This window comes from Equus quagga, chromosome 20, assembly GCF_021613505.1.
Source record: "Equus quagga isolate Etosha38 chromosome 20, UCLA_HA_Equagga_1.0, whole genome shotgun sequence".
Lineage (NCBI taxonomy): Eukaryota > Metazoa > Chordata > Mammalia > Perissodactyla > Equidae > Equus > Equus quagga.
This window is the reverse complement of record NC_060286.1, coordinates 37,281,061-37,306,797: the sequence shown is the minus strand read 5'-3', so window position 1 is coordinate 37,306,797 and position 25,737 is coordinate 37,281,061. Positions and strand designations below refer to the sequence as shown.

At 36.3% G+C, this 25,737-nt stretch overlaps 1 protein-coding gene across 2 annotated transcripts in view; it reads left to right on the top strand.

Moving 5' to 3' along the window:
- The window catches only part of ATG2B (autophagy related 2B), a 72,050-nt gene that overhangs the window by 17,164 nt on the left and 29,149 nt on the right, over positions 1-25,737 (top strand). For both annotated transcript variants that reach the window (XM_046646920.1, XM_046646922.1), the window contains exons 7-25: positions 1,997-2,093; positions 2,611-2,796; positions 3,804-3,958; positions 4,052-4,157; positions 5,336-5,597; positions 6,899-7,049; positions 8,038-8,130; positions 8,274-8,462; positions 11,776-12,049; positions 13,427-13,529; positions 15,185-15,380; positions 15,656-15,798; positions 20,786-20,943; positions 21,328-21,500; positions 21,981-22,131; positions 23,124-23,323; positions 23,506-23,586; positions 24,828-24,934; positions 25,092-25,184. In XM_046646920.1, the coding sequence (XP_046502876.1) occupies positions 1,997-2,093; positions 2,611-2,796; positions 3,804-3,958; positions 4,052-4,157; positions 5,336-5,597; positions 6,899-7,049; positions 8,038-8,130; positions 8,274-8,462; positions 11,776-12,049; positions 13,427-13,529; positions 15,185-15,380; positions 15,656-15,798; positions 20,786-20,943; positions 21,328-21,500; positions 21,981-22,131; positions 23,124-23,323; positions 23,506-23,586; positions 24,828-24,934; positions 25,092-25,184 (2,918 nt within the window). The remainder of the gene's footprint in view (positions 1-1,996; positions 2,094-2,610; positions 2,797-3,803; positions 3,959-4,051; positions 4,158-5,335; positions 5,598-6,898; positions 7,050-8,037; positions 8,131-8,273; positions 8,463-11,775; positions 12,050-13,426; positions 13,530-15,184; positions 15,381-15,655; positions 15,799-20,785; positions 20,944-21,327; positions 21,501-21,980; positions 22,132-23,123; positions 23,324-23,505; positions 23,587-24,827; positions 24,935-25,091; positions 25,185-25,737) is intronic.

The window sequence follows — 25,737 nt, the reverse complement described above, 5'->3', positions numbered from 1 at the left end:
AGACAAAGATGGCGTTCATTAGAAGTGCTCAAAGCGTGAGCGCTTTAGTCTCTTTCCAGTGTTTGTTAGACTTAAGTCTTTCAACTGTGGGTTCAGAATGTTATGAAAGATTTCATATATTTTTTAGTTCTCTGAGATTAGTACCCACCTAATAGTGTGTAAGTCTGGTGTTTTGTGTATTCAATTTTAGCATATGTTTTCAGGAATGCATTATATAGGAAAACAGGGGACTGCCTGTATTGAATTTGCAGACATTTTGTTTCAATTACCATGTTACATTGAATTTGGAATTTTTTTTTTGAGGAAGATTAGCCCTGAGATAATATCCACCACTAATCTTTCTCTTTTTGTTAAGGAAGATTGGCCCTGAACTAACAGCTGTGCCCATCTTCCTCTATTTTATGTGTGGGATGCCTGCCACAGCATGGCTTGATAAATGGTGTGTAGGTCTCTGCCCAGGATCTGAACCAGCGAACCCCAGGCCACTGGAGCGGAGCACGCAAACTTAACCGCTATGCCACTGGGTTGGCCATGACATTTGCTATTTTAGTTATATTCTATCACTTATATTTCTAGAGGAAAGGAATATGTGTTTTGTTCTTTGTATGCCGAACTCAGAATGTACTAATAATGAAATATTTCTATGAAAATTATGAATGAAATTTGATCGTTCGTTCTAATAAAGGTCAGAGATTATGCTTTCAATACTAAGAAATTAAAAAATTTTAAAATTTGACGTATGATCAGAAAGAGATTTTCCCACTATCCCCAGCCTTAACTCCTTGATGATTCATGGCCTGGGATGTCAGCACTCAGTAAGGAGCCCCATAAAACAAGTCCTGTTTGGGCAGAATGGGCAGCCATGCCAGGGAAGGAGTGAGGGCTTTCCATCTGGGTCAGCCTAGGTTAAAATCCTGGCTCTGGATCTGTGAGATGCCCTCATGCAAGTCACTTAATCTTCATGAACCTGTTTCCTCATCTGTAAAACAGGAACAGGACTAAGAATTAGAGAACATATAATGAAAGTATAGTGCTTCAATACTCAAAAGAAGATGATAATGTTATTATTATCGGAGAATATAGTCTTAGATCATGGAAATTTCTTCAAGTTACTATGTAAATTATTTTATTTTTGTTTTTAGAATCAGAAGAAATTTGTTTCTCTCCTGGGGAAGCTGCCATTTTCCAAATAGAAATAGGTTTTGAATTATTTTTAAATTGCAAAATGGCATAAAGATAATAGGAGTTGGTGTTAGAACTAAGAGGAGGTGAATGAAAAGTAAGGCAGGCCTATTCAACTTGTGAGAATGTGATGTAGAGAAGAGAGTAATTGCTTTTGTCACAGTATACTCCACAGGAATCAGGATGAGAATGGGATGAGGCTTTTAGTTCTAGAAGGAAAAAATAGACAGAGTTGGAAAAGAGAAGGGAAGTGCCCAGAGCCCCCTCTTCCATCGGCATTACGCTCCCCTGCCCAACAGAGAGTGGGCTTTGTGGAAGATAGTGGGCGTTCAGAGAGGCACACTTGGTAGAGAAGGTTGGCACGTGTTCTGCTGAGGAGTGTGATCCATGGGCAAGCTTCTGAAAGCCAACTTTATTCGCTGTTGGTTTGAATCAAGCTTTAAAGATGATGATTTGAATCTTTTTGAAATCATGATGGGAATGAATATTGGACCACTGCTACCTTAATATTCTCTCTTGGAGACTATGTCTTAAGGCCTCCTCGAATACCTTAAATACTCAGAAAACTTAGAGACAAAAAGTATGACACTGGACTTGCCAACATGGAGTTTCTCAGAAGGATTTTCTCCCTTAGAGTAACAGTTTGGTGGCCTTTAAGTCTTTTCGTTTAGATTGTGTGAATTAGTAGAGAGAATCTTAGGTGAAGGAGTCTAAGACTAAATAATCAGTATTCATCTCAGTGCAGTAAAATACTGGGATTTATGGTGATGAAGTTATAAAGCGTGTTCATCCTAAGTATTTTTTTTTTTTGAAGTTGGATATTGATGGACAGATAGACTCTATTCATCTATTCCTGTCACCAAGGCAGGTACACTTGCTTTTGGATATGTTAGCAGCTGTTGCTGGACCAGGCAAGTATAAGTCTGTTGTTACTATTTTTAATTCTTTAAAACTTTTTAGTTAAAATGTATAACATGCATATAGGAAATTCTGTTATTATATAGGATTGTGTGAAATTAAAAAGATGTATTGTAAATAAGCCTAAATAGTTAAATTTGATTGAATCTATTTGTGTTACCATTGCACAAATTATCATTCACATTATTTGTGTTACATTCTTAACTTTTTCAAAATTCCTTGGTTGGGGATAGTACTTCATACAACTGAGAAAGTATAATTCTTGAACACAGTAAGTAGCACACATTTTAAAATATTTTTAATGACTTTTCTGTCAAAGATAAGATTTTGTGATTCCTAGCTAGCTGCTTAAAGCTATTGCTTAGTTCTCTGATTAATATTAAATAGTGGTGGTTTCGCACTGACTGGTATTAAGTTGCCATTGGTATTGGATAAGTAGGTTTTGGGAGAGAAATGATTAAGTAACTCCAAACTTAATTACTGTTTTGCTTTCCCTTTGTGTACTTGTAGAAAATTCTAGCAAAATAGGGTTAGCTAATAAAGATAGAAAAAATCGACCCATGCAGCAGGAAGACGAATATCGAATTCAGATGGAATTAAATCGGTATTATTTGAGAAAAGATTCCCTCTCTGTGGCTGTATCTTCAGAGCAAAGCTTTTATGAGACAGAAACAGCTCGTACACCTTCTAGCCGTGGTAAGCAACTCCAAAAGTTGACACCAAACTCATACATTAACTTCAAAGAGCAAAATAAACTTAATTTTGGCCGCTGTGAAATGGAGTTTAGTAATGAATAAATTAAAGATCCATACTGTAAGAAGATTTAAATTTATAAGTTGATCTAACCACAGCATTACAGGGAAGCATAGGCACATGTGTGCTACAGTATCGTTTTTTGATTGTGTAGTTTTGTTTTGTAAATCATGATTTATGCTAAGGGAAGTCAATTTATAAAAATGTAGATTTACGCAAAAGATAAATTGGGGGTAATTGTTTTGTCAAATTCTTATATGCTCATGTAATGATTTACAATAGATTCCTTTAAATAGGAGCCTTTCTCTATTAATCTTTCTATCAGTTATGTGTAAACATAATCTTTACCTAGTTTACTTTGCATTTACAGGTGTTTCAGAATATAGAAGCACTAATACCATAAATAATAAGAATCAATTTAAGTATGTAATGTTGAACTAAATAAAAAATTAAAGTCTCAAATTTTGGCCATAACAAACTTCATTTGTATGAGGATGAAATATTCTCCAGAAAGAGGGAATTAAAACATAAATAGAATTCTAAATAATATATTTAACTCTTTTTCTTTTTTTAAAGAAATAACTGTATCCATATGAAACCAGAGATTGCATGACATTTATACTATTTTAAAATCTGGATTTTAACTCCTGAATTGTCATATTACACTTAAAAATATACCATGTAATACTGCATTTCATATATTAAAAAAAAAACCAAGTTCTTCAGTAGGATAGCTTAATCTTTTGTTAACCTGTATTCAGTTGAGTTTTTACTATGCCATTAATATCTTGGATCCAAATAAATTACCCCATTGGAAGTAACAAAATTTAGGGTGTCACTATATGTCAGATAATCTGAAGGAAGACTGTTATGTTAATGTGTATTAACTTACTTTAAAGACGTGAATTGGTGGAATTATAATACAATTGACAAAGTGTAATTCTCTTTAGAGGAAGAAGTTTTCTTCTCCATGGCTGATATGGACATGTCCCATAGTCTTTCTTCTCTTCCACCCCTTGGGGATCCCCCAAATATGGACCTTGAATTATCGCTAACTAGTACATATACAAATACCCCAGCAGGATCTCCATTAAGTGCTACTGTGGTAAAGTATTATTTAAATTTTGTTCTATTCTCGGAAAGTTGGCATCTAAAATTCTACACTTTATTCACGTGCTTTAAAAATATTCTTCTGTAGCTTCAGCCAACATGGGGAGATTTCCTTGATCATCATAAAGAACCGCCAGTGAGAGGGTCCACATTGCCATCCAACCTAGTTCACTCGGCACCTTTACAGAAGACCTGTAAGTAAAAATAAGATATTTGTTGATAGTTTCCACTGGAATTTTTAAAAATTTAAAGATTAAAAAAATATATTTGGGGCCAGCCCAGTGGCATAGCAGTAAAATTCGCGTGCTCTGCTTCTGCGGCCCAGGGTTCGCCAGTTCAGATCCTGGGTGTGGACCTATGCACTGCTCATCAAGCCATGCTGTGGTAGGCGTCCTGCATACGAAATAGAGGAAGATGGGCACAGATGTTAGCTCAGGGCTAATCTTGCTCAAAAATTATATATATATATTTTTTATTTTTGGTGAGGAAGATTGGCCCTAAGCTAATATCTGCCAGCAATCCTCCTCTTTTTGCTTGAGGAAGATGGTACCTGAGCTAACATCTGTGCCCGTCTTCCTCTTTTCCGTCTGTGGGATGCCTGCCACAGCGTGGCTTCAGGAGTAGCACATAGGTCCATGCCTGGGATCCAAACTGGCAAACCCTGGACTGCTGAAGCGGAGCTTGCAAGCTTAACTGCTACATTACTGGGCTGGCCCCTATATTTGTTTTTAAAAAATGCCATTCTACTACGTCTTTTCTTTTTCTTCATAAGTTTTTTTTGATTCTAGACCATTTAACAAAGTTTAGAAGAAAATGAAATATTGTTGAACGGTTGCCTGTGAAGTGTTAGAGAATAGTTGCCCCTGCATTTTATTCTTTGTGTATTTAAATGCTTAAATATTTTTAGTAAAAAGTATATCATAAGTTTCCTATTATTATTGCAGTTTAAGGAGTCTCAATCAACCGTCTGATTTTTGTTTCATTCTTTACACTTTCCTTGAAAGAGAACTTCAGGTTTCTTCTTTGCAAAATTTAATTAAAATAGTCACAAAGCTTAAAGGGAAAATTTGGCGAGTAGCTTTTGGTTAATCTCTGACTTTTCCGATATACTTTTATATTAATGCAAAAGCTTTGTTCATATGTGTCCTATTGCAACATACTTTTTTTGTAGTTTAAGTATGAAGGATCCTGCATATAAATGCTGAAAGATAGCAGTTTATTTTATTTTACTTGTTTAATATCATTCAGACTATTGTGTGATCACCTGTTTTTTGAAACTAATACATGAGTGAATGTTTTATAATTTTGATATAATGGATTGTGTTTAAGTATTAAATTTTGTGTATATATGTAATTTTAATACATATTTCAGCTCTCCCATCTAGATCTGTTTCAGTGGATGAATCCAGGCCTGAACTTATTTTTAGACTAGCTGTGGGAACTTTTTCAATCTCTGTGCTTCACATTGATCCTTTATCTCCACCTGAAACGTCATTGAACCTTAATCCATTGACACCCATGGCGATAGCTTTCTTTACTTGTATAGAAAAGATTGATCCAGCAAGATTTTCAACAGAAGATTTTAAGTCTTTCCGAGCAGTATTTGCAGAAGCTTGCTCACATGATCACCTTAGGTAAACTCTCTCATATTTATTCACAGTCCTTGAAAAAGAACCAAATGTGGACTTTTGTATCCATCTACCCAACCTCTCTCTATTTGTTTTCCTAATTCACATTTTATTTGTAATTGAGTGGAATGGGTGAGGTCTTCCTGCAATGCTGCAAAGATATTTACCATAGAATCTCTCATTTAGGTTATTTGGCATGTGGAACATTCAGTTATAAGATCTAGATGATCTGGAGTTTTCTAAATTGTCTTTTCTTCAGCTCCCTGCCCTGCTCTCGTCAACTATCTTTGACTAAATTTGCCATCATCCCCACTGACACCATTATAATCATAAAAATAGTTCCTATTGTCACTAGCTTAGCTGAGATGGCAGTGGTGGTGAGAGTAGAATGAACTAGAGAAGGGACTGGGAAATGAGTCACATGGCACTGCCCACGAGGTGGGAAATGGTGCCAAGGCTGATCCTGCGCCTGGGATGCTGCATCTTCAACTTCTGCTGCAAAAGTCCAAGCTGTCCAAACAGCCAGGGATCTTTAGATGGGTTCAGTCCTAATAGATGAGGCGATAATTAAATTTGTGAGTAAAATATCGTTAACCTGCAAATACTATTTATTTTTATGTGGAAGTGACATATAAATTGTCAAGTTCTATATTATTTTATACGGTGGCTTAGATACATATATTAATATTTTTAGAAAATACTTTGGGCTTTTATTTTAACTTTAACTTTTTTTAAGTATTAAAATTATTATGCAAAATACTTTTTATAACGAGCAAAGGAAACTCTACAGATTAGGACCATAGTATTTATAATCAAACTGCAGAACATTTTTTCCTTCCCATTTTGACCAAGTTTCAAATATGTACCAGTAGAGAATATAACTAAAGCAGCAGAAACTAGAGGTAGATCTCCAATTGAGTTCCACTGACTGAAGATTTTAAATATTGCATGATGCTTCTAGATGATTTCAAGAAACTATTTTATATATTTTACAGATTTAAGAGATTTTATCTACTGAAGTGTAAATTTTAAAATGTGGAAGAAGGAAGGGCAGTTTTGGAAAAAAAAATATATGCTGTATAGTTTCCTATCAACAGAACTGATTTCTTTATCTTATGTCAGGGAGTGGGAGATTTGAAAGTTTTTCTAGTTAATATCCTTAGGAATATTAGTTATTACTAACAAGTTGAACTTGTCAGAATAGCTAGGGAATTGTACCTTATTAACACTTGTGTGCTAGTCTTTGACACATTGTTTAATCTAGAAGTATATGGATACTCTTAAATGCTACGTTTTTTTTCTAATAGGTTTATAGGTACTGGCATCAAAGTATCCTATGAACAAAGACAAAGATCAGCCTCCCGATATTTTAGTACTGACATGTCCATTGGGCAAATGGAACTTTTGGAGTGCCTGTTTCCGACTGATTTTCATTCTGTTTCTCCCCACTATACAGAGGTAAGTGCTAGATACTTTTCCTTTAGGATTATTCTTTAAATTTGTCTTGCTTTTTAAGAATTGTATGAACAGTAATGATTTTCTTAAAACAGGTATAGGCAGTCCTATAGGAAGGAGTTTTTTTGTGTGTGTGTGTGCATTTGTATTTTGTTGCCACAGATTTTTTAAAGTATGGCATTCAAGGCCATTATAAGAGTCTGTTAGAATTTTTAATTTAGAAGTTCACTTGTTTTATTTTTTATTATTTTTTTTTGAGGAATATTAGCCCTGAGCTAATTGCTGCCAATCCTCCTCTTTTCACTGAGGTAGACTGGCCCTGAGCTAACATCCATGCCCATCTTCCTCTACTTTATATGTGGGACGCCTACCACAGCATGGCGTGCCAAGCAGTGCCATGTCCGCACCTGGATCCGAACCAGTGAACCCTGGGCCGCTGAAGTGGAACGTGTGCACTTAACTGCTGCGCCACGGGGCCGGCCCCAAAGTTCACTTGTTTTAGAGTGGCAAACAGGTTATGAGACAAATGAGTTGATTTCATTCAGAAGAGTTCTATCATTCAACAAATACTTATGAATGCCTACTGTGTGCTAAGCACTGTTCAAGACAAGTGAAATGTCTTGTGTTCATTTATTATTAATTTTATTTTTTTTACTATCCTAATAATGTGTTCTAGAGAGGCTTTTCAGAGCTATCAAAATGGCAGTTATTGCTGTTACCTGGCCCTTGTATGTTATTTTCAGAGCACTTTCTAGGGCATTACTTTATTGAGTCCTTACCTGCATTTTGCAGATGAGACGCTTAAGTATCACAAAAATTAACTAACTGGTCTAAGATTCACGTTGCTAGTGAGTGACAGAAATGACACTTAGAGCCAGCTTTTCTGACTTCAAAAGTTCTTTCTACTATTACATTAGCACCTCTGTTAATTCATGTGATTAATTATAGCTTAATATCTTACATTTAATTTATCTTCATCTTTGTTTTCAAGCTTTTAATGTTCCATTCCGAAGAACGAACTGATTCCCACCCCCCTGTGTGTCTTCAGCTTCATTATAAGCATTCTGAGAATAAAGGACCCCAGGTAAGAGATCTTTTTCTGAGTTTACCACCTGTAAATTTTCATTTTATATATATTTTGTCACAATCATAAGGTTTTATAAAACTTAGTTTTATAGTATTGTTACTGATCATATTAATGCTTTCGTTTTTTTTTTTTTTTTACAGGGTAATCAAGCAAGGCTTAGTTCCGTGCCTCAGAAGGCAGAATTACAAATTAAATTAAATCCAGTGTTTTGTGAGCTGGATATCAGTATTGTGGACAGGTTAAATTCTTTGCTTCAACCACAGAAACTTACTACAGTGGAGATGATGGCGTCTCACATGTATACTTCATATAATAAGCATATTAGTCTGGTAAGTATTCAAAAAATTGCAAATACTAACCATAATTATAACTAGCTGATAGGCTTATTGGCATTATTTGTGAGCTTAAGTATTCTTTTTAAAGATTTTATTTTTCCTTTTTCTCCCTAAAGCCCCCTGGTACACAGTTGTATATTTTTAGTTGTGGGTCCTTCTAGTTGTGGCATGTGGGACACTGCCTCAGCATGGCCTGATGAGCGGTGCCATGTCCATGCTCAGGATCTGAACCAGCAAAACCCTGGCCCTCCGAAGCAGAGCACCCAAACTTAACCACTCAGCCATGAGGCTGGACCCTTTTTTTTTTTTTGAAAGATTTTATTTTTGTTTTTTGAACTTAAGTATTCTTAATAGGTTAAATAGCATATATTATTAAAGCAGCTTTATTTGTAATAATGAAGAAATGGAGACATCTTTTTTTTTATTGAGTTCATAATAGTTTACATCAATGTGAGATTTCAGTTGTACGTTATTTCTTATCCGTCACCACATACGTGGTGCCCTTCACCCCCTTTGCCCACCCCCCATCCCCCTTCCCCTGGTAACCACTGAACTGTTTTTCATTGTCCATATGTTTGTTCATATTCCACATATGAATGAAATCAGCTGGTGTTGGTCTTTCTCAGTCTGGCTTATTTTGCTTAGCATAATTCTCTCCAGATCCTTCCATGTTGTTGCAAATGGGATGAATTTGTCTTTTTTCTGGCTGAGTATTATTCCATTGTGTATATATACCACTTCTTCTTTATCCAGTCATCAGTCAGTGGGCACTTGGGTTGCTTCCATGTCATGGCTGTTGTGAATAGTGCTACAATGAACATAGGGGTACATATGTTACTTTGGCTTGTTGATTTCAAGTTGTTTGGGTAGATACCCAGTAGTGGGATAGCTAGGTCGTATGGTAGTTCTATTTTTAATTTTTTGAGGAATCTCCATACTCTTTTCCGTAGTGGCCGCACCAGTTTGCATTCCCACCAGCAGTGTATGAGGGTTCCCTTTTCTCCACACCCTCTCCAACATTTGTTATTTTTAGTCTTAGTGATTATAGCCATTTTAACAGGCATAAGGTAGTATCTTAGTGTAGCTTTGATTTGCATTTCCCTGATGATTAGTGATGTTGAACATCTTTTTATGTGTTTATTGGCCACTGTATATCTTCTTTGGAAAAATGTCCATATCCTCTGCCCATTTTTTGATCAGGCTGTTTGTTTTTTTGTTTAGTTATGTGAGTTCCTTAAATATTATGGCGATTAACCCCTTGTCAGATATATGACTTGCAAATATTTTCTTCCAATTGGTGGATTGTCTTTTTGTTTTGATCCTAGTTTCTTTTGCCTTGCAGAAGCTCTTTAGTCTGATGAACTCCCACTTGTTTATTTTTTCTTGTTTCCCTTGTCTGAGAAGACATGATATTCGAAACGATCCTTTTAAGTTCAATGTCAGAGAGTGTGCTACCTATATTATCTTCCAGCGGTTTTATGGTTTCAGGACTTATCTTCCAATCTTTGATCTATTTTGAGTTTATTTTTGTGTATGGCGTGAGATAATGGTCTACCTTCATTCTTTTGCATATGGCTGTCCAGTTTTCCCAACACCATTTATTGAAGAGACTATCTTTTCTCCATTGTATGTTGTTGGCATCTTTGTTGAAGGGAGACATCTTTTATTTCTAGATAATAGGCTAGCTAAATAAGTTTTGCTAATATACTGAGTGAAATTTTACATGGCCATTTTAGATGATGGTTATAAAGATGTTGCAACAACATGAAGAAGGATTAAGTGAAAAAGTGGAATGTGTTATTCCACGTAAACTTTTATTACAGCTCTGTAAATAAAATTAACGTATAGAAAAAAATGGATAGAAATACACCAGTTGGTAGCATTGATTGTGTTAAAATAGTAGAGTTAGATTTTCTTTCCTTTCCTGTTTATCTGAATTTTATAAACTGTGATTATAGTATCTTTACAAAATTTTATCTATTCACACATTTAACAAACTACTTGAGCTACCTATAAAATGTAGCTCATATAATACAGGATATACTTTTGAAAATGAGAACATACATTACAGTATTGTGTTGTCGAGCGTCATGTTATATCGCTTTTAGAGCACTTAGATCTGGTGCCTGGTGTTGTTTCTAAGCAAATCAAGTCCATTAGAGTTGCAGGAAGTCTGTTAGGAATTTTGAGGCTGTAGAACCAGGAACAGAGACAACTTTGGTTAAAAAGAAAAGGGAAAAGATATTTTTTCAACTTATTTGCTTCTCCCTTAATTAGTGGTGAGTATTCACTTTAAATCAGCATTGTTTATTGTCACCATTTGCTAGTTATTTTAAGTTCTATGGGGTTAGTGTCTATATTTGCTGTTAGCCATAGATGTTTTGGGATGATGGTTTAATCTCTTGGGTTATTTTTGCTGAGAGTAGGGGTTAGTAATAGAAAGTTAAATATGGAAGAAAAAGAATAGGTTTTTTAAAAATCCAAGTCTAGCATAAAAGGGAACTTTCTAATCTAGGAGGTTAGAGACTGATTCATGAAATCAAGGAGTGTTGTCACTACAGTGTACTCTGGACTAAATCTTTGTTGGTTTCAATACATTTTAGAGAAAAAATAGGAATAGAGTTTTATCTGAAGGGCATGTTCTTTGATCCTTTTATCATAACACGGCTTTGAGTAGATGGCATATGTGTGTTTAGTTTCTAAGAGCCATCAGATGGGATCATCATACCCTTGGGTTGGATGGGAGCTTGGAGTGAGTTGTTTCTAAAATATTTATTTAGAATCTATGATGTGCCAGGCTCTGGGCTTAGCCCTGGAAATATAAAGATGAGTCAGGGATGGGCCTTTGCATTGGGCGTAATTCATCTGATTTCATACTGAGTGTTTGTTTAGAGTAGCGTATTAGTAGATAAATTCTTCAAATGGAATGTTAGGTGCTGTAGTGATTTTTGACTGTGTTGAATTTGCTGATAAGCTAGTTTACACGTTATTCTTTTTTAGACTATAGTAAGATATATGTGCGTCTATAGCACCTGTGTCTTTACTTTGATTCAGTTTCTATTTTGATTTATTTTTGTTTTTTTTCATGAGGGTTTAACTTTTACCACTAGTTATGACTTTTGTCAATAGCTGTTGCATTATAAAATTTCATTTCACTAAGTTAATAATATGATAGTTAATTTGGATTGTATTTTAGTGCATTATTCTGAATGAGGAAACGGTGATTGTACATATTGTAATGTTGAATACTAATGTAATTTATGTTTACTTTAACATTTGGGCATATTTTTGATGTTTTCTGTTTTAGCACAAGGCTTTCACTGAAGTATTTCTAGATGATTCACATAATCCTGCAAATTGTCGGATATCAGTACAAGTTGCCACACCAGCATTAAACCTTTCTGTTCGCTTCCCGATACCTGATCTTCGATCAGATCAAGAAAGAGGACCATGGTTTAAGAAGTCGCTTCAGAAGGAGATCCTTCATTTATCATTCACAGATCTAGAATTTAAGACTGAATTCGTAGGAGGATCAACCCCAGAGCAAATTAAATTGGAACTTACCTTTAGAGAACTAGTTGGTAAGATTGAACGTGCCTGTAAAGGAGCCAGACTAGAAACTAACAAGTGCCACTGAAACGTAAATCATGAAAAAGTATCTGACAGCCCCACAATGTCATAAAATTAAAGAATATTCTGTTAGAAAACAAGAGTAACAGCTTTTTTCCAGTATTGTATACAAATATATGATGTAAGTCAGTTTTTAAAGAGAAATTACTAAGCACAATGATTTATTTACTTTCTTAAAATATTTCTTTTCTACAGGGGAATAGATTGCTTTAGCTTACATTTTACCTAGCACCTTCCACTTACTTGTAAGGCTACTCATAGCCAGAATTCACTGGGTACCACTCTGTGTTAGCTCCTGTGCTGAGCACTTCACACACTTTATGTTGTTTCCTTTAATCATCGTAGTTACGGTAGGCTTATTATTTCCGATTACTTTTATCATTTGTAAGTGAGGAATTTGTAGACTTAAGAAGAGGTACCTTCCAAGGTCGTTTAGTACAAAGTGCTAGAATCAAGATTCGAACCCGAGTCCCACACTGGAGCTTGAGCTTTCAACCATCATACTAATCTCTGGTCACTTTTCTTTGTCAAACTCGTTTTCAGTTTTTCTGAATTACTTTTCTTTTGTCATCTAATGAAGAGAATATATAGAGTTAGAGGGAACCCAGTTTGTGAAGAACTCGGGAACTTGCTGATGTTTTAGCCTGTGGTTACTAAGCACGTTGCCTCTGCCATCACACTGCCACCCTGCTCCCACCACACTCTCCTGCCCCCACACCCCTCTGCCATCCCCTCCTGGGCGGGCTGCAGTTTCCCTTCCCTGTTCTCAGTTGTACACATCTTAGACCTATTTAAAATTGTTGCCGATTGTGACTTCATGAAAGGGCGTTTTGGGGATATCTGATCTTCCCTTAACTCTAGTGGTGAGAAACTCATTTTGGAGGAAAGTCATTCTTTGTAAAAGGGAATGAAAAAACATGTATAGGGTTGTTGTGACTAGAGGTAATTCTTACAGAGCTTGGTACAAAATAAACATTTAAGAAATGTAGTTATTCTATCTTTGCTAGATTAACTGCATAAACTTTTATGAGGAATAATCAAGTGACACTCAGTAAGTGGTAACTGCTGTATTTACTATATTGTGATTGTGTACCTTACACGTTAAACATTGGTATTTAAGAATTTGAACAGAAAACAGCATCTTTAATTTATCTGCTTATCTTGTTTCCCTACATGTACACATGGAACAGGAGCAAATGAATAAATGTTGTAGAACTTAACGTTGCATTCTGTCCTTGATTGAGAGGATCTTTGCTCCTCTAAGGAGAAAAGTATCTTGTAGTACTTGAGAAGACATGCATTTCAGTTAATCAGTCTTGTTTTATTAGGGTCATTCCAGGAAGATAAAGGAGAACCATCTATTAAGTTTTTCCAAGTGTCTAGTGGAGTAGATGGAGATACAGCATCATCAGATGATTTTGACTGGCCACGGTGAGTAAGCAAATGCATACGATGCATACATTTAATGAAATTTTCCTTTTAGAAATAAATTGCTGTATTCTTTTTAACTGACATTTTGGCTGTTAAATTTAAGCTAAAAATATTCAGCCTTGATGAGAGAACCCTGAGGAAGATGGACAATTTAAATAAAAGTATGTATTGAGTACTACTATATGAAAGGTGTACGTTAGATATTGCGAGAGATGGAGCTATGAAATGTGTCCTCTGTTCTCGATACCTAGTTTAATTAGATAACAATCATTAACCATTTTAAAAATAGTTCATAGCTACTGTAGAAGAGCTCATATGGTACCATTTGGTTAGTCGTCAAATGAATTTTATAGTCAGTGATTGCTTTAGGACAGTTTTTCAAATTTTGGGAGCTTTTACAGAATACTGATTCTTGGGCCCCTCCCTAAGATATACTGGTATAGAACCCGGGCATCACTATAGTTTAAAAATTATACCAGGTGATTCCAATATGCGGGTGGACTTAGAGAAACACTGCTTCAGGATTTCTTAGGCAGGGGATATTCCTTAAATTAGCCTCATAGTGGACTTGGATTATATTTAAAAGAACTTAGTTTACTTGAAATAATGATCCACTATTATATTGAAAACTTAGTATTTGAAGCTTTTCTAAGAATTAAAGTGATCTTTTTGAGCCATTTTTCTGCCTGTTTTCTTTTATACCCCTATGCCTTTTATGCGCCCTATGTATCAGCCCCGTTGGACTCTTAGGACAGGCATTATCAGTGCATGCCTGTTAATGAGCAGGAGTTAAGAGCATGAGTTTTCATCATAAGAATTGAGTCTACTTCACTTAGGTAATTTGGAAGCATAATTTATTAGGATATCTATAAATTAGGAAACAGTTGTGATAGTTTTAACTAGAACCAGCTGGCACCACTGACTTAGAAAAAAAGCTGTTGTAGATGGAACACAGCTGTTTTGTTTGAGGTGCCATGCCTCCTGATGACAAGGGGCTGATGTGGTAAAAGGGAGACCGCAAAGCCTTGGGCTCATGATGTGCTGCAGAGGATTAGGAAGGGAATGGCGTTACTCTGGAGCAAAATCTAACGTCATCAAAGGCTGGCAGCCCCTGAGAGTTTGGGTTTGTAGCTGCAAAACAACAACAACAACAAGTCTTTTATTATTGAAATTCCTGAAGGAAAACATTATTGTGTTGTTGCAGTTCTGAAACCGTTCCCTAATCAGTCTTTCCTTTTTCCATATGAGCAGTTTATATAACATGAGGTTTCTTAGATGTGCAAGTACTCCGTGATAGCAGAAGAGACTGCATGCAGAAAGATTTGGTTTAATGATAATAAATAGAATTCTTAGGTAAAAATTGTTGACTGTTAATGAAATTTAAAAATCACCTTTCTGTCCTCCAAAGATCAGATTTCAGTTAGCCATGTGTAAGATGCTAAGGCCCTTCTTTTGTTTACTTGTTTCATCAATTCCACACTTCTAAGTTTACAGCATGCTTACAAGTAGGGGTTTCAGTAGACATAGTTACACTTTGTAGAGAAACTGAATCCTATCAATCATTTAATCAGTGGTCTTCGTATTAGTCTGCATAAAAGTTAAAGTTTTGGAGTTTACACTTAGAGCTTGATCTTTTAAATTGTGTTTGCTATCAGAATTGTACTGAAAATAAACCCACCAGCCATACATTCCATTTTGGAGAGAATAGCAGCTGAGGAGGAAGAAGAGAGTGATGGCCACTATCAGGAAGAAGAGGAAGGAGGTGCTCATTCCCTGAAAGATGTTTGTGATCTGAGAAGACCAGCCCCGTCTCCCTTTTCTTCTCGAAGAGTAATGTTTGAAAATGAGCAGGTAAAGTTAAAGTGCGAGCGAGCAGCAAAGGAATTGTCCTCTGTTATATAGCAGTGATTTTAATTCTTTATCTTTTTCAGAAAGACTTTGTGTACTGTTTTTCCTACGTTTTTAACTCCAAGATTGAATAATATCTATTATTTTCTTGGTTAAAGTTAAAAGTTACATGCTTATTTATTTGCTCACATACCAAGTCCTACGGATAGGGTCAGAAGATGATGCTGACATAAAATGGTTATTGATACCTTTTTTTGTACTAAACTGTTATATTTTAGATGGTGATGCCTGGAGACCCTGTAGAAATGACAGAGTTTCAGGATAAAGCAATTAGCAACTCTCACTATGTGCTGGAACTTACGTTACCCAATATTCATTTAACACTACCCAATAAAGGCTTTTATGAGAAGCTTTATAATAGGTGAGTTTGAACGCCTTTATAGTTGAATCTTTGGGATTGAACTTTTCTGCCTCCCTGCCTCTTTATTTCCTCTTTTCTCCCTTTTATTTCCTTGTTTAATATTCTCTGCCATCTCCGTGTACTTTGATGGTGTTGATTATAGAACTATTACCGTTATGACGGGCTACTGTCTTAGCAGAGTTTCCTAACCAGTGTGTTTGGTAACTGGGTTACTTGTGTGTGAGATATTTATTCCCTCTGCCCTCACGTTGGCTGGTCGCTCTCTGTCGCCTGACCAGATCTCTCTTCTGTGTGTACAGTGACATGAAAGGAATTGGGAGATATTTGTATAGGGGGCCAGCAGATACTGGGGTAGAATCAGAAGCCTAGAGTCTTTGTGTGAGGAGCATGCCTTCTCAGAGTGCAAAAAAGCATCCCATCACAATTATAAACTCTAACATAGACTTCTATATAAAAATTTATTACATTTAAATACCCTTAAACATGTATACCAAGCAAATATGTTGAAATAAATGGCATTCTAGAGTTGGAAGATCTTAAACTCTGAAGACCTTGGACAATTTCCCTATCCTCCGTAAGGTCAGTTTCCTCAACTGTCAAATGGAGCTGATGCTTCTACCTGCCTCAGAGGGTCGTCTGGAGGATTAGATGATCCAATGCTTGGAAGGTTCTGAGAATAGTGCCTGGCATAGAGCAAGCACTCAGTAGTCATCTCTTACCGCTGTCATTCCTACCCACTGAAGGAATCTCTTCTGTAGTATATCTGAAAGATGGTCCTGTGGGATTCTAGAAAAAGACATCCTTCGTGTCTGTCATCGTAGCTTCCCACATGTAAGCACGTTGTTCTAATTTCTCTTAATCTTCAGAAACTCCAAACTGTTGTTTCTTCTGTAGATTTACTTGGTATAGAATATCCCTGGCCCGTTATTTTCCTTAACTGTTGGTAATAAGCTCTGGGTCTCCTCACTGACTGTCAATGACTAGGGCTATTGGTCTTAGAATCAGAAAATTAAGTTCCAGGAAGATCCACATAGTTCAGTTGTGTTGAAGATGAGATTCACGGGAGAGTCTATTGAGGGGTAGGAAGGAAGTGTTATTACTTCTATTTAGCTTTCCAAAACATCTTTTAAAATTTTTTATTTTTATATTTGTTTTATAATATACATACTTTATAAATAGCAGCATATAATTTATAAGTTCACATGAGAGGGCTTTCACAATTATTATTTTTTTTTTGAGGAAGATTAATGCTGAGCTAACATCTGCTGCCACTCCTCCTCTTTTTCCTGAGGAAGACTGGCCCTGAGCTAACATCTGTGCCCATCTTCCTCTGTTTTATATGTGGGATGCCTGCCACAGCATGGCTTGATAAGTGATGTGTAGGTCCACGCCTGGGATCCAAACTGGTGAACTCCAGGCCTCTGAAGCGGAACATGCAAACTGAACCACTATGCCATCAGGCTTGCCCTCACAATATTCTTTTAACTGTACGACTTCACACATGAGCTAAAGTTGGGAAACCACTTACCTCTAGGCTACTCTGTTTTATAATTGAGCAGTGTCTACTACTAAGAGCTAACGAATGTGCACACTAAGACTGAACAAAATGAAACGACCGGTTCAGGGTCTAGCCCAGAGGTCAGAAGGGCTTAATCCATTTCTTTCTCTTTCTGCACTGATTGAGCAGGTGGCTGTTGGTTAAACTGGAATATGGAACAGTAATACATACCTTCCACGTTCAATATATAAATATACGTTCATTTACCACTTCTTTTTTCAGTACAGGACAAGGCCTTGTCTTTGAGTATGAGCCACTGGTGGAAATTTTTGCCTAACGTATGCCCAGAAGGCTTTGTGTACCGTTTTCAATTTCAGTTTCTTTAAAGTGGAGTGAAAAAATAGTTTCACAGCAATCTGAGGGCAGAATCCTGTTTTTAAAGATTTTTTTTCACCTCAATCTATATACTTAAAAGCCATCAGCACAATATTGAATAAAACTATACTTACAATAACATACAGCTGGGATGAGCAGATTTGAGGCCAAACACAGTTGACCAGTGGTCACTGGACAGAACGTACAGCTGAGCTGGTGGGAGCAGAAGTTCCCGGTGCGCTGGAGAGTAGTCTGCCAGCAGCCAGCGGTTAGCATGTGGGGAGCGTCAGTCTGTGTGGCGGGGGGCATGGTTGACTTCTTCAATCCGGGAACTAGAGATTATCTGTTCATCTGGAGTGTGGGTTAAATGGGGTTGCTTAAGAGAGTTTCTGTTCTGGTTGTCTCTGCCCACTTCTCCGTCTCTCAGGCCCCTAGAATTGTAGAAATACTGCAGTGCTCCCTCACTCTGTGGGCCATAGAAATCCCTTATCTAAGTTCTGCAGGCTGTGGATTCTTTGCTCTTTATTTGGCTTTGTGTGTATATGTATTTTTTATTTTCAAATTAATATTATTTAAAAATTTTTCAAACATTCTCAAACTTACAGAAGAGTTACAAGTACAGGACAAAGAGTTTTTTTCCCCGAACCATTTGAGAGTGTCTTGCTGACGTGATGCCCTTGAACCTTGAGCGCTTGAGTGTGTGTTTCTCACAAAGAAGGATATTCTTCTACATAACCATCATTCCCATCAAAATGAGGAAATTCATATTATACATTACTGCCATGTAATCTTCAAGTTTTGCTAAATGTCTCAATAATGCCTTTTATATATATAATTTTTTTTGTATTTTTCTGAGCAGGAGTTATAATCAACTCTGTCTTTACTTCAAACATTTAAAATACTGGTTTATTCCTTTAGTGCTTTGGTCAACTGGCTCTTTTTAGAAGGACAGGCTCAGGTATAGGAGAATTTTTTTCTATGTCGAAAGTCCTTTAGAATAGAATATAAAGAAGAAGAATAACTGGTTTTATTTAATCAAATATTTATTGAGCATCTGTTATATTTCAGGCTCATAGCCACAGAATCATGGTGATGTGTCCTTAAATATCTTAAGCAGTATTTTCTTTCTTGATATTGAAAACATCATCCAATGTTTTATGGTATTAATAGTGTCGACTGTGTTTAGACCAAAAAGTAAATAAGAAAACATAGTAAAATCATATGAAATTTGTATTTACAGTCACATAGTACGAACTCAAGGTTTTATTTAACGTAATAGTTTCTCTTTAACCTATGGAGATCAGAGAATGGTTGTTGGGAACAAGGTAAAGGAAGAGCATTTCCTGAGAAAATTCTTCATTTTATACCTTCATTATTTCTCTATATAGAGGTTTAGACTAAGACCTGGATTTAGACTCGTGTTTCTTTGTCCTGTGAGTAGTATGCCTAAGAAGCAGCAAGCCAAGTGCGTACCACACAGTTCAGGGCCATAGCTGTCACTGTGTCTGCGACAGACCTGTTTCTGCCCCGTAATCCTGGTATTCTTTATCTAGTGGTGCTTCTGTAAAGAGACCTTTTGGGTGGAGATTAGAGTCTGCTGAGAGTCATAGTCCTCAGTCCTGGATTATACTTCCAAGGCTTCAGAAGCTCTAGAATTGGCCCGGGAAGTTCCTAGACAAGTGGCTTCTCACAGGAAGGGGCCAAGGCTACATCATTGCTTGGCACCTTGATTGGTATTCACACTAGGCTTTACGATGAGTCTGTGGTTTTGGCAGTCCTTCCATGTGAGTCATCCACTGGTCCTTTCATCATCAAACCTTTGCTGCCTGCTATGTGACAGCCGCTGTGCTGGGCACACATAAAGATGACCGAGACACAAGTTCCTATCTCTGAGGGGCTACAATCCAGGAAGGGGAAACAAGAAAATACAGTAGAGTATTATGGTGTTATGATTGAATTATGTATGTGAGGGATATGCCGCGGATCCAAATGTAACAAAAGGCTTCGTGGAGGACATTATAAAGTTTTCTTGAAAGGTTAGAGCATGGGTGTTAGGGAGAGGGTAGGGACAGAAGAGCATCTGAGTAGAGTCAAATATTTCTTCGAAAAAGTAGGATGTAGTAGCCTAGCTGTGACATCTGTCACCCCATTAGTCACCAGAATTGACTTGGCTGTTCTAACTAGTTAGAAAGTTGGAAGGGTTTCCTCTCCTTATTTCCTGTTCCATATGCAGTCTTCATCTCATGCAAACTTCCCAGTGAAGCTGTGCTTTCTCTTGAAGAGAGAAAAAGCAGATATCCCTAGAGGAAGTGAGTAATGGAAAAGAACTGAGGGGAGCTGGACATGATCTGGGCACTGGTCCCACTTCTACTAATTAGCTGTGTGACCTTGGGCAGGTCACTTAACCTCTGTGAGGCAGTTTTTTCAAATGTAAAGTGAGAGCAGTGGTCCTCCCTTGGCTGCCCCCCAGGACTGATGGAGGGTCGAATGAGACCATGCGTGATCTGTTACGGTTTAGAGTGCTCTTGCACATGCGAACAGTCTTCCTTTGGTACTTGATGGATTTTTATTTTTAATTAACTTCCTCCTTTAAAGTGCATTTAGATGTATGTAATTTGATGCATATGACACAGGTAAGGCTAGGCAGGTATCTAGTTGTACAGATTGCTTCCTCACTGCCCTGCACTAGAGCCATGTCAGTTGTTTTTCCATTGAAACAACATAATTGATGTTTTTGGGGTTTTTTTTAAAGATTTAATTTTTCCTTTTTTCTCCCAAAGCCCCCCAGTACATAGTTGTATATTCTCAGTTGTGGGTCCTTCTAGTTGTGGCATGTGGGATGCCACCTCAGCATGGCTTGATGAGCCGTGCCATGTCCACGCCCAGGGTTCGAACTGGCAAACCCTTGAGCTGTGGAAGCAGAGCACGCGAACTTAACCACTCGGCCACAGGGCCGGGCCCTGATGTTTTTTTACAAAACTTTTTTGTAGGATCTAATTTGTGTCACTATTTATAAAAACCATTATTCTTGTGATTTCTTTAAGGGATATTCTTTAGTTTGCTTTCAGTTGAACTAGTTGTTATGTACTTATTTTTCAACTTTCGTTTTTATAGGATTTTTAATGACTTGCTGCTGTGGGAACCAACAGCTCCTTCACCAGTGGAGACATTCGAAAATATTTCTTATGGTATTGGGCTCTCAGTAGCCAGTCAGCTGATTAATACCTTCAACAAAGATAGTTTTAGTCAATTTAAATCAACAGTACACTATGGTAATATATTTTAAGTTTGTTCTGAATTAACAAAGTAGTAGCCTCTTCAATGCATGGATTTAAAAATGTTTCTTTGATGATGTTTTCCATTTGTAACTACATTTTATAATACCTTTTAGTAATTTACAGTATTTCCCCACATCTATCTGTATATTGAGAATGTTAATATCAATTAAAGTTATCTTTGTAGTGATAGTATATACATTGTCTGAAATTCAGTGGTAAAGAGAAAAACGTAGAAAGTACATTTTTATTGTTATTCCAGATTTTTTGTAAAAATAGATTGTAAAATATTCTTGTGATAAAATATTCTTGTGATAATGTTCAAGTTGTTATTTTAATAAGCTGTCAGAATCATGTAATTGTGACATTTATTTCTCATAGATGAGGAAAGTGGATCTGAAGAGGAGACTTTGCAGTATTTTTCTACTGTTGATCCCAACTATCGTTCCCGTAGGAAAAAAAAACTAGACTCTCAGAACAAGAACTCGCAGAGTTTTCTCTCAGTTCTTCTGAGTACTAATCATGGATTAATGTCAGTTTTTACAGAGGTAAAGGTAAGCATTTACAAATGCAAAGTGTTTTTTCAAGTGTGTGCTATTTTAAATCTGCCATGATATATGCATCAGTAGTTGAGCTAGTTTGAGGTTGTTTCAGTGAGTGATGAAGATCAGTTTTCTGAGGCACGCCATGATGACAGCAGCTTTGAGAATTTAGCTTTCTTTGCAGATCAAAAGACAAATGGTATGTGGACCTTCTTTTGGAAAACATGCTGGTTCTGCTCTTGAGGTGATAACTACTAATTTATCTCTTATAAAGGAGGATGAAGTACAGGGATTCATTTGGCAGAAGAGAGCCCACATAGCATTTAATTACTCAGTTTTGAATACCATCTTGTTGGATGGTTCAGGAGTCAGACCACTTTGCTGCAATGTGGGAGATTCTCCTAAACTGAATCAAGAGGAGCATTCTAAGGGTCAGAATTACTTTTCTGCATTTAAGTAATGGCGTCTATGTTTTTCCAATCTTCTCATTAGCAAGATAATGGAGATCTGTTGGAAAACAAGCATGGTGAATTCTGGTTAGAGTTCAACGGTGGTTCCTTATTTTGTGTGACCAGATATGAAGGTTTTGATGACAAGCACTACATCTGCCTTCATTCTAGCAGTTTCAGTCTGTACCACAAAGGTAGGACACATGTTAAATATGTGTGTTTTGTTCACCTCTGTTTAGACATGTTTAAGTTTTGTCTAATAAATCAAATCTATTGAGAACAGAAATTTCTCATATTAGAAATTATTTTGTGGGGGGGTTCTGATTCCACTGGCAAAGTAATACTTATTGTAAACTAGAAGTTGACTTCATGTTCTTTTTTTGCAACAACTTTGTTGGGATGTAGTTCACATACTATACAATTCACCCATTTAGAATGCACATTTCAGTGGTTTTTAGTATTCCACAGAGTTGTGTAACCATCATCACAATCAACTTTAGAACATTTTCATCACTGCCAAAAGAAACTCTGTGCCCGTTAGCTATAACCACCCACCACAGCCCTCCCATCTCCCCTAAGCAACCACTAATCTACTTGGTCTCCATGGATCTGTCTCCTCTGGATGTTTCATGTAAATGGAATCATACAATATATGGTCTTTTGTGACTGGCGTCTTTGATTTGTCGTGATGTTTTCAAGGTTCATTAGAGTGTTTCAGTATTTTTTTCCTTTTTGTTGCCAAATAATATTCCATTTTATGGGTATACCGTATCTTATTATCTATTGATCAGTTGATGGGACTTTACATTCTTTGTTCTCTTTTGAGCAGTATTTCCTTTTGGTAACAGATACAGAGTTTACTATTCTTTGAGCACATTTCCTGTGTTACCTTGTGAATAGACATGAGATACTTGCACATTCTTAATGTTTATCAGGTTTTCCTATTTAAATTTAATTTTCCTAGCATTTCAAATCTTAATTTTTTTTTTAAGTTGGGTACTGTCAGTCATACCAGCATGAGCAGAGAGTTATGAGTTATTATTGCCAAGCTAGTTGTTGGTCATTTTGCTTTCAGGATTATGTTATATTCAATGGAGGTACATCGAGTTTTTGTTTGGAGTTATAGAAGTCCGTGAACTAATTCAAGTAACCGTTTTGTTATATTTTCACCTCAATGTGGGTGTAGGCATAGTGGATGGAGTGATTCTTCCTACAGAAACACGACTGCCCAGTTCTACCCGCCCACATTGGTTGGAACCTACTATTTATTCCTCTGAAGAAGATGGCCTCAGTAAAGTTTCTTCAGATGGTGTTGGAGGAGACGCTATGAATATGCTTTCTGTTGCAGTTAAAATATTGTCTGATAAATCCGAATCCAATACAAAGGTTTGTATTTTGTACTTTTATACCATTAAGTACTTGCTGTTGATTTGATTACTAGCTAAAAATGATTGCATAAAAGGCAACGTACTTTTTTTTTAAACACACTTAATTAGAAAAACTTTTCAAGTTTTGAATTAGAGGGTTATGTAGGTGATAAAGGTAATTCTTTGTGTTGCTCTGGATAGGAATTTCTCATTGCTGTAGGACTGAAAGGAGCCACTCTCCAGCACAGAATGCTTCCTTCTGGGCTTAGCTGGCATGAGCAGGTAAGAGAGCTGTTACATATGTATTGATTTAAGTTTTACTTTATATTAACATATATTACATGTACTGGAAAAGTTCACAAATCATAAATGTTCAGTGCTCATTGAATTATCATGAAGTCAGCACTCCTGTGTAACTACCTCTTAGGTTAGGAAATGGAACATTATCACTACCTCAGAATGTGGTTGATTTTTTTTGTCTTAGAGTTTGGTCCCCATATATCTCAAAGACAGAGTTATCCTTTATGTCATTAAAGGGAAGGGATTCTGTGTCCCAGGACCTGTACAGTGCCTGGCATAGAGGAGCAGTAAATGATGTGTTGACTTGCACTTCTAACACATGTCTATTCTTTAACTGCCATAACTTCAGAATTATTCCTTAGGCCAGTAACGTGCTTTCAGGCATTTATAAGAGTGTCTATAATTAATTTCCAGTGTAATAATTCTTTGGTTAATGAAATACAGTTGGTTGTTTTTCAGAGGAAATTTTGGGTTAAGAAGTTAACTCTTCTTTATGTGAGAATGAAGACTAGTACACTGTCATTCTTGTTCATTTTCTTTAGAAAGAGGAACTTTGTGCTGGGAAAATAAATTATTTTAAACTTCAATGTTTTCAGAAAGCTTTTTTCATAAAAGCATTTAGGAAACATGAAGGAGATATACATATATATGTCCTATATAGATATATACATATATATCTGTATATAGGGGTGGGTAGAGAGATGGGCAGTATGAACACGGAAGTGTTTCTAAGGGTGAGATTTAGCCTGACCTCCGTGTTTAGATTACAAATATGGGAGTATAGATGTTGGTAGGGACTGGTTTTCAGACCGCGCTGGGTATAAATTAAGGAAAAAGAAGTTCTCTCCACAATGGATTATATAGAAAACCAGATAGAGAGTTTTAAGCAATCTTTAACGAAATTTTTTTCAAGAATTATTCCAAGGAAAATTATGTGAAAGTATATTATAGATACTTTATTAGTTTCATCAGATATGATTTTCCAAGATTTCTGTAGCATTGCAATTGTTGGATGGGCCTCTTTATTTCAAATGCTAGTTTTGCAAATACTTTTTGAAGTCAATTCCTTCAAAATGATGACTTTTTTTCCTTTAGTATTATGATTTTCCAATAAATCATTGCTTTTTCTGTGAGATATTTTGTTTGACATTGATATTAAGGATATCATATCAAAACTTTTTTTTTCTTCTAAAGCAGGGCGTTTTATATTTTTGTGATTATAGATTTTATACTTCTTGAATATTGCTGATGAGCCTGTTCTGGGATATAATCCTCCAACTTCATTTACAACTTTTCATGTTCATCTCTGGAGCTGTGCCCTTGATTATAGGTTAGTTTACAAATGGAACAAGATAAAGTTTTATTGTTTAAAATGTATACAGGTTTTGAAAAATACATAATTCAGTGGAGTGAAGGTTCAGATGCTTTTGAAAGGAGGGTGTGTCGTCACAGCAGTCTGATGTTCTGTCGTTTCTCTGTGGTCTCAGGCCTCTTTCTCTGCCCATCCGATCTCTTCTCACTGTGGAGACTTTCAGCGTTTCTAGCAGTGTGGCCTTGGACAAGTCATCTTCTACTCTCAGGTACCTGTGTGCACTTCATTGTATGCTAAATGCAGCTGTTCCGAGCATGCTAATTAGTATTTGTCTAAACCCTTTGATTAAAGTCTCGATGTTTTGTTAAAGCCAACATCCTTTTACTAATAGTCATGTCCCTTTATCCAAGTTTTCAGTTTTTCTTTCTAAGATGATTCATCTCATTTCTTCTGTTCGTTACTGTATTTCATTTTTAGGGAGGAAATTAATTCCTGAGGTTGTTAGTTTACTTTTGAAAACGTATATATAAACTTCCCAAATTACCTGATACACTTTATTTTCATAATTTAAACCTTGTGAATTTGGGCATCTACCAAACAAAAAAATGCTGAAAATTTAGAATTAATTTGAGCAGATGATTTAATTTCATTCTATACACCATTTAAATATTCCTGGCACTCATAAACCGTGCATTTTAAAGAAGTGTTAGATATACTTATAAGTTAGAAACTGCATATCACTTTGATAATATTTACATCAGAAAGAATGATACAACTATGTATATAGTAATCACTTAGCATATATTCCAATAAGTATTTTA